The sequence below is a fragment of the Prinia subflava genome, chromosome 8 (assembly GCF_021018805.1).
Source record: "Prinia subflava isolate CZ2003 ecotype Zambia chromosome 8, Cam_Psub_1.2, whole genome shotgun sequence".
NCBI lineage: Eukaryota > Metazoa > Chordata > Aves > Passeriformes > Cisticolidae > Prinia > Prinia subflava.
In genome coordinates, this window is record NC_086254.1 from 6,359,464 (window position 1) to 6,376,180 (window position 16,717).

General features: G+C 41.0%; 1 protein-coding gene across 4 annotated transcripts; it reads right to left on the minus strand.

Moving 5' to 3' along the window:
• Window positions 1-1,583: 1,583 nt before the first annotated feature.
• Window positions 1,584-16,694, minus strand: INPP5K (inositol polyphosphate-5-phosphatase K). 4 transcript variants are annotated; one of them, XM_063402575.1, is made up of 14 exons: window positions 16,503-16,693; window positions 14,581-14,878; window positions 14,311-14,418; window positions 13,563-13,671; window positions 10,958-11,074; window positions 10,475-10,647; window positions 9,774-9,885; window positions 9,170-9,279; window positions 8,600-8,626; window positions 6,757-6,949; window positions 6,387-6,524; window positions 5,829-5,912; window positions 5,049-5,153; window positions 1,584-4,047 (listed from the first exon to the last, which is right to left on the minus strand). In XM_063402575.1, exons 2-14 carry the CDS (start codon window positions 14,853-14,855, stop codon window positions 3,931-3,933), a joined length of 1,668 nt encoding a protein of 555 aa, XP_063258645.1. In that variant the 5' UTR covers window positions 14,856-14,878; window positions 16,503-16,693; the 3' UTR covers window positions 1,584-3,930. The 4 variants fall into 4 exon arrangements, with proteins under 4 accessions (XP_063258645.1, XP_063258647.1, XP_063258646.1 ...); XM_063402577.1 differs by lacking the exon at window positions 14,581-14,878 and having other exon boundaries at window positions 16,503-16,694; XM_063402576.1 differs by lacking the exon at window positions 8,600-8,626 and having other exon boundaries at window positions 16,503-16,692.
• Between the last annotated feature and the right edge of the window lie 23 nt (window positions 16,695-16,717).

Here is a 16,717-nt window from a genome sequence, read left to right on the forward strand (position 1 = left end):
GTGGTCTCTGATGAGTCTGAGCTGTAAAACCATAGAGTTACACTGCAATTAGAATTTGACAACTGATGCTGAAACATTCCATACCAGAGGTGATGTCTGTACTTGAGAACTGCCACTTTCTAAGCATGGTTAGCAGGTTAAAACATTTGCTGTTCTGTTTTTCATCCTTTTGTGATGCCTATATTCATCTTTTCTGAATCTTTCCTGTACCTCTGCATCTCCTCTTGGCAGTTTGCATTCCCAGATCTCAAATTTCCCTGTCTGACTCCAGTGATTCTCTCAACCTGTGCTCAGCTGTTCCCACACAGATTTCTCTTGCTGCTTCCTAGGCTGCACAATGTTCTTTTTAATTGCAGAGACCCTGTAAGTGGAAGATGAAAATTCTACTGTAATTGAGGGAGGTGGGATGTACAAACACAGATCTGTCATGTTCCTCAAACTGAAGCAATTAAACAAGTTCAGGGCAGATCCTGAGCAGATCATTTTCCAGACTAACTATTAGATTTAATAGTATTAAATATTAATACTATTAAATAGTATTAATATACTTAAATATTAAATAGAAATTATTAAATTATTGTATTAAATAGAAATTGTATTGTGTATTAAATAGAAATTACTTCATGTCAGTCACATTCAAACAGCCATCCCTAAATCCAGGGGCAGAAAGGGCCACAGGAAGTTTCCTGTTAGCAACACAGAGCTCTCAAAAAAAGTATAATTTCCTCTCTCAAGGAAAACCTAATTCCAGCTTTGTTCAACTGGCCTTTCCACTGCAGTATATTAATTCAGACAAGTTCATCTGAGTGTCACTCAGTGTCCAAGAGCAGAGAAGGAAGCAGTGGTAGTAGAAACAATGGTCTTTATCAAAACGTATTTTTAGGGTCTCACAAACACGCAAGACATCTTAGAAATATTTCCTGTTTACACAGAGCTGTACTATCTGTGTGCAATGATACACTGCACATCCTGAGGTTAGCCAGCAATCAGAAATGTATGGGAGTTAAATGAGACTAGACTGGACAACATTCCTTGGGATATATAGTTCCCATTTGAAAATTAAAGTTATCCTTAGATGGAAATCAAGTGCAAATTTTTAGTAAAATATACAAAATTTAAAATATAAAGCATAACTTAGGAGATCTTTCATAAAGGCAAAAGAGACACCTCAAATCACACCATGAAAAATTCACTGTGAAAAAGTGAAATTAGAAGAACTTGTTCTCAAAAGTTAAGAAACAATGTCAAGTGGTCTGGGCAGTTTTACAAGGAAAATGTCAAAACCTCAATGGGGAAGAGGGACAGAAAATGCAAAACCACAAGAGCATTTAACACTGGATTCATTGAAGTAGGGAAAAAACAAGATGAATCTTCTTTGTCCAAAGGAAAATCAGCATTTGTCCTTGCTCTTCTTTCACAGCCCAAGCCCAACCATAGGTTGTTACTGATTTCCTTCTAAAAGGAAATCAGTGTCTGTGCATTAAACATGACCAAAACAAGTTCATTGCAGAAAGGTTACAAATCAATCCTCCCACCCAAACCAGTCTGTTCCTTCTCAAATTAACAGGGGCCGTGCACAACACTTCACTGCCAGGATTTATTTTAGAGGTACATGAAAAGAAAAACATGAGTATAAAAACATTTCCAGTGATTATAACATCCAATTAAAGGTGTTTTAAGAAAAGATAAATTTCATCAGAAATTGCATCATTATAGGTCATGGAATAGTTTGAAAAGCTACCATAGGTAACAGTAGTAAACAAAAGTGCCTCTGTGTGCATAATACTGAAGAGAGAAGTGCAGAGTTCTGTGCAGCATCCTCCTTACACACAAGCAGTCCCAATCCCAGCTGCTGGGGGCATTTTCCGGGAAGTCTCGTGGTTCAAAGGATCAGTTCACAAAATGCAGCCTCTGTGTGCAGTGACAGAGGGTTGTTCTCAGCTCCCACACACACGAAGCATCTCGAGTGTCTTGCCCCTGCAAAGAGGCTCCCTCTGAGCTGCTCCTGCCCAGCAGGTGCACCCTGCTTAGAAGAAACTGCATCTTGGTCCACAGTGAATCGCCAGCTGTGGTCTGGAATTCAAAGCTCACTGTTCTTCGGGCTCCCCACAGAATCTCCTTGCATGGAGAATGGTCAGAGAGTTACACCATGAAACAGAGACAGAGCACAGCTCAGGAACTGCAGAAGGTACCGCAGTTCAAGGCAGGGATTTGTCTGATGCCCTAATTGCCATCAGAAGTCACATAGCTGAAAGATTCAGTGCAAAACAAATTCTTGGGAGACCAGTAGAAATGGGAAGACTGTTTCTAATATGGTTCCAAAGTGTAACAGGAATGTACAAACTGTAAACCTCAAGGCAGTGTTAATCCATGCAATGAACACAGTATCCTCTGAAACTGCCCTCACTACTCACAACTGGGAACAGTTCCCAACACCAAGCATCAAGCTGAGATGCAACTAAAACCTACAGAGGCCAAGTGTTCCTAAAGCCCACTGCAACTACCTAACCAGAAACCTATGTCAGAGCTTCCACAGGACACAAAGACACCTGGACCTCAAAGGATTTTACACAGTCAATGATAAAAGTAAAACAAATATCCTATCAAGCTGTTCACTTTCTATCTCAAAACAACCCTGAAAAAAAAAATAAGGCTTTGAGAAAAAGGGCAAAAAGGAATCCACTCAGTTCTGAAGCAGAATTCCAGCATGAACATCCCAACACCCCCTGCTCTTTTCTGTCCCTGTGCCAGAGGAGTGACTAACTCTGCTCACCACCCTGGGAGGGAGCTGTGGATACAGAACATGGGAGACTCAAAGTGCTCTGTCCCAGCACTGCAGTCTGAGATTCTGTGGAATGTTGGTGCCCTTTCCTACCCTTTCCAAAGATCTCCATTTCCTCATTAAGAAACAAGACCCTTCCAGAAGCTAACTACCTTTCAGGTTCCTAAAGGTACAGGAAATTTCTTATTCCATCTCCACCCTCAAGTGCACAGGATACAGAAAGGTCTGAGCACCTCTAGAAGAATAGAAAGTTTGCAGACTGATTGCTATAAATTGAGGAGATTTACAGTTTTTAAAGATTATGCCAAATCATCAACCATGGGTTGCTCATCTATGCTAAAACATTTCTCACCTTCTGCAATTTCCTTCAGAAGTTGTGGGATCCTGGCTCACTCCAAGCCAGGGATTGGTATAAAAATGGGATTATTTTATAATTTTTAATGAGGGGGAGAAAGGCAATAAGCAAATTACTTAATTGTTTTATCAAAGAAGAATTTAAAAAATCAGGAATAGTGCATTTTGATAAATGTATTTCAATTTGGAAGAATCAGAAATGGAAAACCCTACAAAGAGTTCTCAGTAAGGCATGAAGAGAAGGATCTACCAAAGGAAACTTTACACACTCCAAAGATTTTGCTTTTTGTGTCAGCAGGTGTGACCTGCTGTCATTGGTGTTTCCCAAAAGGTAATTAGCTTACATTTGAAAGTCAAATAAAATTTCAAAACAAGCTAACTAGCTGTATCTAATAAATAATTTTTAAATATCTTCATTTAAACTCAAAATTTGGAAATCAATTATTAAATGGTTACAGCATAGTAAATATTGCATCGTAAATAAAACATCCTCTACAAAAAAAGGAACAAGCCTAAAAACCTATTAAACATTGCAACTTCCTTAGGTTAAATCATTGCATTAGAAATGTCTATCACCTTAAAACATACAGCATTGCTTAAGTGCTATTTTACAGTTCTCATCCAGTGCAAGAGAGTTACTCTCCCCAGAATAAAAATATCCATTTCCACAATAAATTATCTTCTATGAGCTTCCAAAGTTTCTGAACAATCCTACCTGTCTCACTCCATCTTCTAAGAGCAAAGCTTACAATCACTACGACATAAAGAATCATCTGACTGCTGAACCAGGACCATTAAATGCCCTTTCTTTTTTCAGGATTACCACCTGATTGTGGATTGGCAGCATTCTGCAGCCAACTGCTCTCTTCCTCTGACAGATCCTTTTCTATTGGAGTTTGGCTACGCTGAATCTAGGAGAAAAACAGGATAAAAATCAAATTAACAATTCAGGAGCACTGTGTTGCTCTGTATTAGCCATACCATTATATAAAGAAGTGTGTCATGCTTGCTAAAAATTGAGATTAAAAAAAATCTAGTAAAAATCCACTATAGTGATATCAAAACATTAAATGTCATGCAAGAAGAAAGGCAACAGATCCTGCAGAATCTGATAGATACTGAGCTCAGAGACAACTCAAATACTCCACTCTGCCATGTTTCTCACCCATACAGAGAAAAATAGGAATAGAATACCTAAAAAAATTTACAATAGTATAAAATAGGAATGAGATACCAGCCAGCCCAGGAACTTTCATTATTATATCCCCCAAGGCACTGAGGTTTCAGAGTTTTCTAAAATCCTTTCATCCTCATCACCAACAATGAAGAATACCTATTTCAGTGATTCCCCAGCACATGAGCACAGCCATGACTGCATGGAAAATTACACACAAACAAAATTATTCTGGAAAAAACAGTGCTTGTGTAGAAGCAGCAATGCTCGGTCAGTTCATCTGGCTTGGGCAGGTTAAGGCATTAAACAGAGCCTGTTAATCAAATAACTTGAGTCCAGCTGTCCCATCCTTCCCAAATTCAAGAGACAATTTACAGGAAACACTTGGGTGCAAATCCCAGAACGGAGCACAAAGAGCTCACTGACAATCTGCCAGAATTCTGGCAGCACTTGATTTGTCATCTTTACAGAAAGTGGGGATCTAACAGGGAGCCTGAAGTTCCAAAAGCGAACAATGAGGGAGAGAAACTTGTCTTGTTTCACTGCTGTGTGATGCTGTAACAGTTACTCCTCAGAGTCTTTCAGCACATTAGCAAATTCTTTTTAGCCAGGACATATCCTTTTTAAAATCCCTTCTGCTGCCACCTTCCCAAGGATTAACACAGCTGTGTTTAAATGCATATAAAAACAAAAGAAGTAATAAAAAATTACATTAATCAGTGCTTCCTAATATGTTACCTGAAAAGGTTCACTGATGCCAACTATTGACTGCAAGTTATTGCTATAATAACAAAGCAAAAATTCTCCTCCTGTCTTAGGTATTTCTGAAGCACTCATGTAAACCTGGCAAGAATAAGAACAGGCAATGAGCAATTTCCACAGAAAAAGAAGTTTACAAAAAAGCCATTCAGGTCACCATCAAAATCAGTATTTGCTATTTATAAGCACGTTTTAAAACGTCAGCTAAAACGGATGGGGACAGAAATAACTCAGGAAACCATCTGAAAATTAAATCAGGGAGGAGAAGGAATATCCTCCACCATGACAGCAAGCTGGCTTGGTTCAGTGACAGGGGAGAAGAGACCCAGAGTGGTTGGAAGGGAAGGAACAAAGCCACAGAGCAGCAGAGGGAGCAGAGCTGCCTCCTGGTGGCAACAGCAGAGCAATCCACAAGCTTGGTTTGCTTCTGTCCCAGGAGCCACTGCTCCCAATTTCAACTTCTGTTTGTTTGGGTATCTCTGGATATTTATCATTTGCATCAAAATAAGTTTTATTTCTTTGATTTAAATCACTTTAGGTAATCACTACTAGAAAGCTTTGTAACAGACAGCAGTTTTTAGAGAGGGGCCAAAACATTCAATAGGAAGAATTAGGAAGAGGGATTTAAACAATAAAATTGTTCCCAATTAGCTTCAACTGGGAAGAGGACAGAGAACCCCTGAGGGAAAGGGGATATGGAACAGACCTCCAATGCTGCTCTATGGGAAACTGCATTAGAAAGAAATACAACTGACTTACTTGTTTGCTGTCTTTGTTGGAAGAAATTTCATCATCTTCCACCCAAGCATAAGTAACATAATCCTTCACATGCCTGAAAGTCACCTGCAGAGGAAGACACAAACCATCAGCTTCCTGATGGAAACAAAAACCATACTACATGAAAAACAAAGTTGGGAGAGATGTTTACTGTTTCACTGAAGTAATTAAAACACTCTTAGGATCAAAATATTTTGGGGCATGCACACATCTTTTGTTTCTGAGAGGGTGGGACTGCTCTTTCTCTCACCCTTCCAACTTTTATTTTTGTCCTTTCTTTTTGATGCAGAAACTCCTTTCCACAGCTTCTGCAACATTTTACTTTGATAAAGAATCAGATTATCTTAGCAGAGAATTCAAAGCGTGTGGAAGAACTCACACGCTGTAGAGCTAAACTGTCAGCACACAGAAACTAACGGCAATCAAGGACACAGATATTTCAGAATTCTGCACTAGCAAGGATCAGTGTTGTAGAACTCTCAGTGACCTCCTGCAGTCCCAGTCCCATCTCTGCTGAAGAGCCACATGAGGTGACGTTACCTGGAAGAGCCCGATCCAGTCCCAGGCACTGCTGGGGAACTCCTGCACGGCCGAGTAGCGGATGAGAACATCGTGCTCTGCGCTCCACTCACCCTCAGCCTGCAGCGTGACCAAGGGCTCTGAGACAAGAGGCTTCATCTGCACAGAAAAACAGAGTTTAAACTCACTCAAGCCTGTCGTCCTTTCAGTTATTCTTTTCAAGTTATTCTCTGCCACAGTTGCCACCTGTGGGACTCTTTAACTGACTGGAAGTCAATTTGCTGCCTTCACTATGATCACAATGAAACAGAATTATGGCTCAGGAAATCAGCTGCTGTAAGGCAACACTGAGTAAAACAAACTTTTTCTTAACATAACTGGGACAGCACACCTCAAGCTTGAAAGTTCCTGTGACAGGTTTGTGATCACTGATGCCATAGCTCATGTGACTGAGATAGTTACTCAGATTAACAGAAATTAGGTTCTCTTCTTCAGGGAATTCGTCTTCTTTTGATGCAACCTCACAGGTATTTTTCACTTTCCACAGAATTCTATCAGTCCAAGCTGGCTTCCTTTTCTTCTCACTGCAAAAATGTAAGGTAAAAAGTGAAATGAGCAGAGAAACAAGTGCCAAGAGCTAAGAATGCTGTGCAAAATCTACTAAAAGTCTGTGAGATACATATTAATAAAAGGAGGCAATCATATCCAAGCTTCATTTTACAGCTCTGTTTAATGTGTTTTACAGCTAATATTTCCTTAATTTGAACTCCATTCAGCACAGATCAGTGTCAAGGCTTTCTGAAAGAGGAGTAAAATGAAGGGGGGAAGGACGTTTCAGTGGGTTAGTTGGCTTCATACAGGAAATGATACTTTCTCCTAAAACCCTGTAAAAATATGCATGAACATTGAGATAATACAGCAACTGCCCCAGGCTCCAAACGTACAGATATTCTGAGAAATGAGGGCGTAAAAATAAGGAATATCTAGGAAGAGTCTGAATGACATCTGAAATTATTCAAAATGTTGGAGAGCAAGCTTCTTTTCACAATAAAAAACAGGACAGACTTGGGTAGCTTACGGTAATCACAGGTGCCACAGCAATGCTTTATTCAGAAGTTCCTCTAAATTGTACCAGCCTGCATTTCAGGTTTGCCAGCTACTGCTGCCTCATAACAACAGGCTTTCAAAATTCCATAATCAAGGGAGTTGTGCCTGCAAGTGTGCTATAGATCAAACTTATCACAAGGCAGAGTTTCCTTTTATACCATATCAATTACAGCAGAAGACATGAGCCCTCTGTGGTTCTCTCTGTGGTGGGAGGAAGGCTTAACAGCAACTCTCTGGATGGGTAGATCGCTTCAAATTGAAATGGAGAAAAGATCATACCCTATGGAGGAGGAATTAGGATGGACTGGATTGGATTATAAAAGTTAAGAGCAGGATGTGTAAGGAAAACTGTCAGTTTAACAACTTTAAAAACCAGAATCAAGGCCATTTAGTTCAATATTCAGCATCATTTTGTTTTACCCTTTCCCACCTTTACTGAGGTGGGAAGATTTGAACTGACCAAGGGCCCTTATCCCACTTAGTGCAGTAATTCTATAAACCGACAGAAATCTTCAGGAGATGCCAGAGGTCTGCTCTGCTGTGCAGGAAAATACCAAAATAACAGCTCAAGGTAAAACACTCACTGTTTTAGAGAAAATGGGGGATTAGATGGGAAACCAACCCTCAGAATTCACATTAAAGGAGTACCAAAAATAAAATTCTGTGGGCTTCAGTAAAAGCCACTTTTGCCTTGAGGTCTGCTAGTCATCCCCATCTGAGCTTGAACAGCAGCAGGGTGCACACAGAATGTGTAACCACACCTTTTGTTCTTCTAAATCAGCCAATACAGACAACCAGGCCATGAAAAATTTGTAAAATGTCCAGGTTTGGATTATCTTAAGTCTTTTTTGTTAGATGAATTTATTGCTGGTCCCATTAGATCTCGTTATATTCAATTAGGAAGCAAAATGTCTTTGGGTCCACATGGATAAATTTCCAATATTAAGTGCAACAGCAGAGTAGATAACATTGCAGCTTTGAGACAGGTTAAGAAAATCCCTAAAGAAAATCAGCTGCCATCTGATTTTCAAATATTTCACAAAAATCAAAGCAAAAGCTCAGATGGAGCCTTGTTTTGATTCTGAAATATTAAAAAAACTACAAAATTCAGAAAGTTCTCTTCTTACTTAAACCAAAACAGGGACTTCTGTTCTCTGGAAGTAAAGAAAAAGATCAGTACAAAACCCTGTTTGGACAGAAACTTATCCTTCTGTGGAAATGTAAGACTAATACTTAACAAACTTTAATAACACAGAAAAACTTTGGAAATTTAAGATACTCCATCTTCAACTTAAAATAATCAATAAAGACAAATACAAATTAAATGCTTAAGCAGAGAAGGGAAGCAAAAATGACAGACAATAATTCTTTTGCTCCTTTTTGACAACCAATGAGCACTTTTAGTAGGAAAGAACAAAACAGAAGCAGCTTAAACAAGTGCTCATTTATTTTGTTAATCTGGTCTTTCTAAAAAGGCAGCTGGGTTGTTTCATTACTTCCCTCATACAATCAGCAGACCCCAGCTTCTTCAGTCAGAAATATTCATTTATTCAGATTTGATCAATCCAAGCCTAACAGAACATCTCAACAGCCCCAGTACACTCAGGAAATTCAGGTTTGCTGATTACTGAAGTGATATTTAACCAAGCACCACATTCACTCTCATATTCCACGTCTAAACTCATTTTATCTTTTACCTTGTGTCATAGACCTCCGAGTACAGGTCAAACTTGTAGGTGGGCTTAAACAGCAGAGGACCCTCTCTGAATTCCTTCAGAAATGGTTCCTTTTTTTTGGCCATATTTAACTGCAGAAATAAAAAGTAACTTTTAAAGATCATGTTTAAAAAATTAAAGCTTAAAGGATAATTGGGAAAATATCTTCCAAGAATTCAACATTGCAGTCAGTACAACATTGGAAAGGTAAATTCAGAAGGGCCTCTTTGTTATAGCCAGAACTCTTGGCATGATTCATCTAAAAGTTTTGAGGCAATTCTGCCCAAAATAAAATCCAGAATAAGGTTCTCTTAAAAAGAACTCTTGGGAGAAGAGGAGAGATAAAGGTGGGGAACAACTAAGAAGACATGAAGTTCAAAGACATCTCCAGTCAAACGTGAGCATTGTAAATGAGTAAGAGACTGCACAAAAGCAGAAAAAGTTTGCAATTAACTGAGGCTTATGACTGCTCTGAGTTTGTGTTCTTTAACAGAAATTAGCAGCTCAAGCTGTAATTTAACCACTACGTTGTGTTTGTGTGCATTAAACCCAAAATCAAACCCCCAAAGAGACTGAGCCAACCTACCTGGTCCTTCTCCCAGAGCAGATTGAAACGTTTGTTATTGATTGATTCTCTGACAAAATGTATCCCATAATCTGCTATCCGGAAGTTGAGATCTCCAAACCAGAAGAGAACCCTTAAAACCAAACCAAAATGCATCAAACAAGGAAGATTTATATGAATCTATTAACTCAAGGGAAGAATTTGACAGCATATTAGCCATTACACTAATTAGGTGCTCTAATCACTTTTATTACTTAATGCAAAGAGCTTAAATACAAACATTAAGTAGTTATAGATAAGCTTACACAGGGACAACCTGCTGCTAAACAAAACAAAATTGAAGTAATTGAAACAGTAAATTAAGTCCCTTGCATTCTTGCTGCTTGCCTGAATATTAACTTCTCCTGGGTCTTACATCTCTGAATGTTTAACAGCAACCAAAAGGATTTTTGGTATAAACAGGCTTTAATTTCTAAAGCTTTCCTGCATGACATGCAGTCTATATGCTAACAAATTAATGCAATTAGAGATTGGAAGAAAATAGTCTTGTAAAACAGACATCTGTCGTTCAGGTTATCTTTTCCTCCCAGTGCTTCAGGGTCAGGGCTGAAGGGGCATTTAAAATAAAAATGATGGATGAAAAATCCAAACCCAAAACTCTTCAGTGCAAGAGTTCACCCTATAATGGATAAAAACAACACAGAACTGAGTGAACAACTCACTCATGATCAAAGGGACTTGGAATATCCTCTCCTTCAAACTGCATTTCCAGGATTTTCTCGAAGTCATCCAGGCGCTGCTCTGTGTTCTCCATGTGAGCCGGCAGGTGGCAGTTCATGAAGCAGATCGTGTGCCCGAAGAGGGACATGCGGATGCTGACTCCTCCCTTGTTCCCCTGGCGTGGAAGATGAACAACATTCCCTGAAACTGCAGTCAATGCCTGCAAATGGAACTAACACCACCCGTGACTTTTGAAATCAAGATTTAAAGCAGCACAATTTCTCCCTACACAACTTGCTGCGTATCAGCGAATAAACTGAAATCTGAAATTACGGTCTGTGCTGCACACCAGGTTCAAACAAATGAGTCTGCTTGTCAGGTGATTAATTTTTAATTAACCCCCATCTCCTCTGTCCCAGCATGGACCCGTGGAGAGGCACAAAGCACCTTCAGCAAGCAGCTGGGCACAGCCAGGCAGTCCTTACCCAGTAGCCGTAGAGGCCTGTGCGGGTGTAGTGGGTGTGGATGTCCCGGATGAAGGGAAGGTGCACGTGCTTCACGAAGATCAGAAGCAGCAACCCCTGCATGCGGACTGAGGAGAGCTGGGGAGACAGAAAACAAGGAATGGTCACTTCCAGGAGTGCCTTGGGTTTGCTTCACAGGAGATTTCAGGCAAACAAGGCCCCAGCAGAAGTCATGCAATTCCCTCACCAGCCTGGCCTCAATGCTGTGACACAGTAAATGCAGACTCATTGCAGGGCTGTGGAAAACGTCCTTATAAACAAATCTGATCAATTCCTCCACTAATTAATGCAGTTCTAACATCATATTTCAATCTGAAGCCGGCCTCAAAACATGCCCAAACCTCTTTAAAGACTTTTCTTCTGCCTCACCAGCCTCTTGTTTGTGTCTTTAAGAATCCTGCTCATGAAGGACCAAATCCTTCACTCTTCACCTAAAAGCTTTATAACTCACACCTACAAGTCCTCCACCAGCAGCAAGTTCTTCCAACTGGAGCACCCTTGAGCAGATCATTAAATATTCTAAATGCCATTAAATGCCTCAAAAGCACAGCAGTCAGTTCCAGGCATCTGCAAATACAATGAGCTGCAAACAGCAGAAATTCCTGCCTACAGTGCCTGTAAAAACTGATTTACCAAACATTTAGAGAACATATCAGACATGGGGTTTGGTGATTTGGGGTTTTTTGGGGGGGGTGTGTGTGGAAAATCTAATAAATATGTCCTTCATTGAACATTTATGGACTTTACATTGTTCCTGGCATGAGACACAAAATTCACTGTGTTTGTTTTAATGAGAATGATTCAATTTAAAATACAGATATTGAAATACATTAACTGTAGTTCAATTTTATGCCAGATTAATTTAGAAACAGACTACATTAGAATAAAATTGACAGTACAACTGCTGGAGAAGCACAAAAATTCAGCCCAAAATTTAAAACAGAATTCCTTCTTTGTCTCCCTATCTACACAATTAAATGACTTCAGAATATATTTTAATGTTTTCATTGTCCTTGAACCCAACAAAATACCACAAGAGATACTGAAACAATGGACTGAAACTACTAATGATGCATAAATATTTTAGTAGTCAGCATTCTCCTTTCCATAATTACATTCATGCGCTACCAAGATCTTCCAGTCCCTTTATTATTTATTTGCTTTATTTCACTCTCCTCTGGCCAGTCCCCAGACATTTCCCAAGATCATCCTCAGGTCCTGAACACCACCAGGCACTGATCCCTCCCCTGCTGGAACCAGCACCAGTCCCACCAGCCCCTGGAGCCAAATCCAGCAGAGATTGCACAGAACACAATCCTGTGGATGGTGGAGGAATTGACTGTGACCATTTGAACAGTCTGAAAACAGAGCCTGTTACTGAGGGGACAGAATGTCCCAAGGGTGACACCTATCCCTCCACACCCAACCTCCTCACACGTCAGGGGGAACTGCTCCTCTCCTGCTCAGCCAAATTCCTGCCTGAGTCCTGGGATAACCTTTCCTTGCTGCCTGGTTTGATTCTGACCCAGCCTGACAGCTCCCCCTTATTACTGGAGCTAATCAAGTCCTGCTGAAAGCCATTAGGTGGCAGCATCCATTCATTAGTGTGCTCCAAACTGCCTCAGATAGAAATTAGAATTCAAAATCAGCCAGGCATACCAGCAGGAATTCTTTTAACTGTGTGTACACAGGGCCTGAATGTCAGCCCACAGCCAGATTTTGAATTTTTATCAGCAATGACTTAGGTCAGAGTGAACAATGCGGGTTTTTTTCTTCTTGTAATTCCCAATGAGTCCTTTGTTTTGTTTAATTACAATTAAAAGAACAGCACAGCTACTGAGTCCGATTAGCATGCAGATAATGCAATCACCTCAGCTAGATCAGGCTAAAACAGTGCTTGGTTTAGAAAATCACTCCAAAAGGCTTTTAATTTTTCATTACTAGAGAAATTCAGGATATCTTCTTACATTTATTGTTGGCATTACCAAAATAGCCAGTACTTTAGCTGATCTTATGTCCCTGATATGACCCCAAATTCTTATCATTTAAAATCCCACATAATGTTATAGGTTTTCCACCAAAAATTAAGTTCTCAAGTAAATATATGCACTCACTAAAATCCTGTTTTACACATATGCAATTTATTTTCACCTGCAAACAAATTGGAAAAAAAGAACAAACCAAAAAAACAAAAACCAAAACAAGATAAAGGAGCCTTACTAATCTTAACCAAAATCATTGCCATTGCTTGGTATATTTATAGTGCAAGACTACATTAGAAGCATCACGATACACTTCTCCAATATTGCACAGAGCAAAAAATTACAAACAAGGGAGAGATATAAAGATATTGTGGCCACAGGAAATATGGGGTTTAGTGTGAGTTCACATCACATGAAAAACAGGAAAACACAGGATGAAGAATCACCTGTAACATACGTGTACCTATAGAAGTGACAGACACCTGCAGAAACACTATCAGCTTATCTTTTATGGATAATCTGAGGAAAAAATACAGACATTTTCCTTCAGTGCTGTGACACTTCAGAGAAATGTAAATAATTACCTTCATGTATCCCAAGGGAGACAAGACAGTCATGAAAAAAATGCTCCATGGATCATCAAACGCCAAGTCAGACAGAAAATTCGTGATTTTTGAATTCACCTCCTGTAAGCTGAATACATCACAATTACTCACATTGCACTAGTTGGTTTGGACAGAATTCATAGGAACTTTGCAGAACACAGACCCTAGAAATTTCTTGCTGTTCAGTTTCTCATTCAAGCAGTTTAACCCACACACAGATCTAACACATCTGACACTGAGGAAAACAAAATTAAAGGAGGTTATATATACCTGAAGATAGAGTTTAAGACAATGCCAGACTCAAGATGTGTTATAACATATAACCTTACTGTCAGGACTTCAGAATTTCAACATACTTTGGACAACACAGTGGCAGATTGTGCCTAACAAGCTTGCACTAATTCCCTTAAAACATGCTGAATTTCCAGTAACTTTCATATCAAAATGAACATGCTAACAAAGAAAACAGCAGTCCAAGCTTTTTGTGTGTTAAGAAAAAAGATATTCTGCATTCTGTCACCACACAGCAGCAGCTAACTGCTATAAATCATCTCTGTGCTGTCAGTCCTCTGTTGGTTAGACTAAGTCAGTCTTCACCTTCTGGTAGCAAGTGCTAAAATATCTCCCAGGCAGCGATTCCCATCACACAGTCCTCCCAAAACAGACCATGCTGGGACCCAGCAGTTTTGCAATAAACTCCCAGAGCAAGTTCTCTAATATCACTCACCCTATAACGTACATATCCGTGGTGGAGCCCTGCGAGTTGAGCTGAAGTAAACTCGTGACATCGGGAGGGGGAGAAGCTGTGCCCACATTCCAGGTAACTAAGTGTAGTCTAAAAACAAACAGAAACCACACAAAACCAATGCTGAAATTGAATTCTGGACAGGCAACAACTCTAATTTCCCCACGGAATTTCTATCACTTTCCATCAATCACAAATCTATCTGCCAGCCCCTACGCCACCACAAAAACAACCAAGCGGAGGGGGCAAAACCTGAATTCTTGCCACTTATCCTTGAGCTTTTTCCCCCAGATGAGGAAAGCTTCATCCAGGGTGCGAGACACTTCCTCGTGGATCTCGTCGTCGGAGCTGATGTCCTCCACGCACGCCATCAGCTGGGCCACCCTGTGCCGGAGCTGCAGGCGGCCGCTGGAGCCGGTGCTGCTGATGCTGGCGGAGCGGCTGCGCACGCTGGGCAGGCTCTCCAGATCGTTCAGGGAGAGCCCCTCGCAGGGCTGCAAGGCATCCTCGCCGCCCAGCAACGCCATCGGCTCCCAGTTTGAGCTATGCCCTGAAGGATCGGCCCATTAAAATCGAGAGATTGAGAAGGGTCTTGCAGATGCTGCGGAATTCAGCATTGCTTCCAACACTAAAGGATGAATGTAGGTGCAGCAATGCCGGGAAAAAAAAACCCTGTGGCGTTGCCACCACACTCGCTGGGTTGTTACAAAAGCCGCAATCACATCCTACCACACACAGTGAATTGTTTTTTTCATAATAGATTTAATGTGGTTAATTCGGCGAGCTCAAGGTTGAAAAGAATTTATTGTTGATTTGAATCGATCATGTGCCTGTCTGTAGGCATGGAGAAATGTAATCTCCAGCTCCCAAATATTCAAAGTTCTGATCAGAACCAAGCAAAGCCACTGCTCCTCTCAACATTCACATCATTGCTCTCATCTGTTGTTTCTTTACAAAATGGTAATTTCAGTACCAGAGCTTCTAAAAAGAGATTCACTTTACTGTCAGTCTTGTTACATGACAGGCTTAAAAAATAATAATTTTCCATCCATCTTAGGGTTCTATAATGACCTTATAAACATTGATAATTAGTGAATCCCACCAATGCACCCATTATTAAGGCTGTGTTTTTATCCCACAGTCAACTGCCTGCTCAAGGTGACGTACAATGTATGTGGAAAAGCTGGAAAACAACTTTGCATAAAAGATTACAATGGGCCATAATTTCCCTCGCTAATAGTGTATCTTTGTAAGACTACACTGAAGTCACCCAAAAGCTACTCCAAAACAAATTTCTAGGGAAAAAAATGTAGGTAGGCTGCAGATCTAATTCTGCCAGCAGAGATGTATCACTTGGGAACACTCTCCACTTACTAATTTTGTAAGACAATTACCCGATTCAACAAAACTGAAATAATGTTGAAGCCATCAGTCATTACTGACAGAAATTCAATTCCTCAAGGTGCCCAGTGACCACAGTACTGATAAAAACACAGATCTCAGGGGAAGAAACCAACAAACTCCGTCCTAAATACAAGCAACCTGCTGGAGTCATTATTTAGCATCACCGCTGCTAATCCTCAAATGACTCAATAGCAGAGAATTTCTCAGGGTCACAGTGCTCATAATAAAGCCTTCAGAGGATTTTTTGAGATATTTGAGCTCCGATATTTCAGCTTGTCGGTTTGTTTTTTTTTTAAATCTTCCTGTCACAGGCTGTTACCCAAATCCCATCTAAGCAGGTTTCTGTAGGGAACCGAGCCCACACAGGACACCGCCACGGAGTGAAGACACACTGTAAAAACACCGTAAAAGCAGCAGCTCAGTGTTCACTCAAGCTTCTTCTCCCTCACAAAAAGTGACAAGTTCGAGACACCCGGTCCATTACAGCAGTGCAGATGCTCGTGCCCTCATTACACATTAACAGAGCTCCGGGAAGTCCCAAGCACCCAGAAAATGCCCCATAAGCCTCCCTGAACCACTCTAGTACCAGAAAATCAGCTTTTATCCTCTGTTTCATGTGACTGCGCAAAACCGCCGATTTGTTTAACTCCCCTCTAATAAGCACACACACAAGTTTCGCTAATTCTCGCCCATTTACGTAACCGCTTGGGGCCACTTTCCAGAGCCGCCCTCAGGCCGGCGCCTCGCGCCCCTCCGCGCCCACCACTCACCTCAACTCCTTGGTGGGAAGGCCCGCGGTCTCCATGCCCGGGGTTCCCGCAGGGAAGCGCTGCCCGAGGAGGGACGGGGAAGGGGCCGGCGGTGCCGCCCGCGCTCCCCTCACACGGCCCGGCCCGGCCGCGGCCTCCGCGCCGCCCTCAGCGCCCTGCGCCCATCGCCGCGCGCGGCGGGGGCGGGCACGCACCGCGCCACGGCGCCCCCTGGC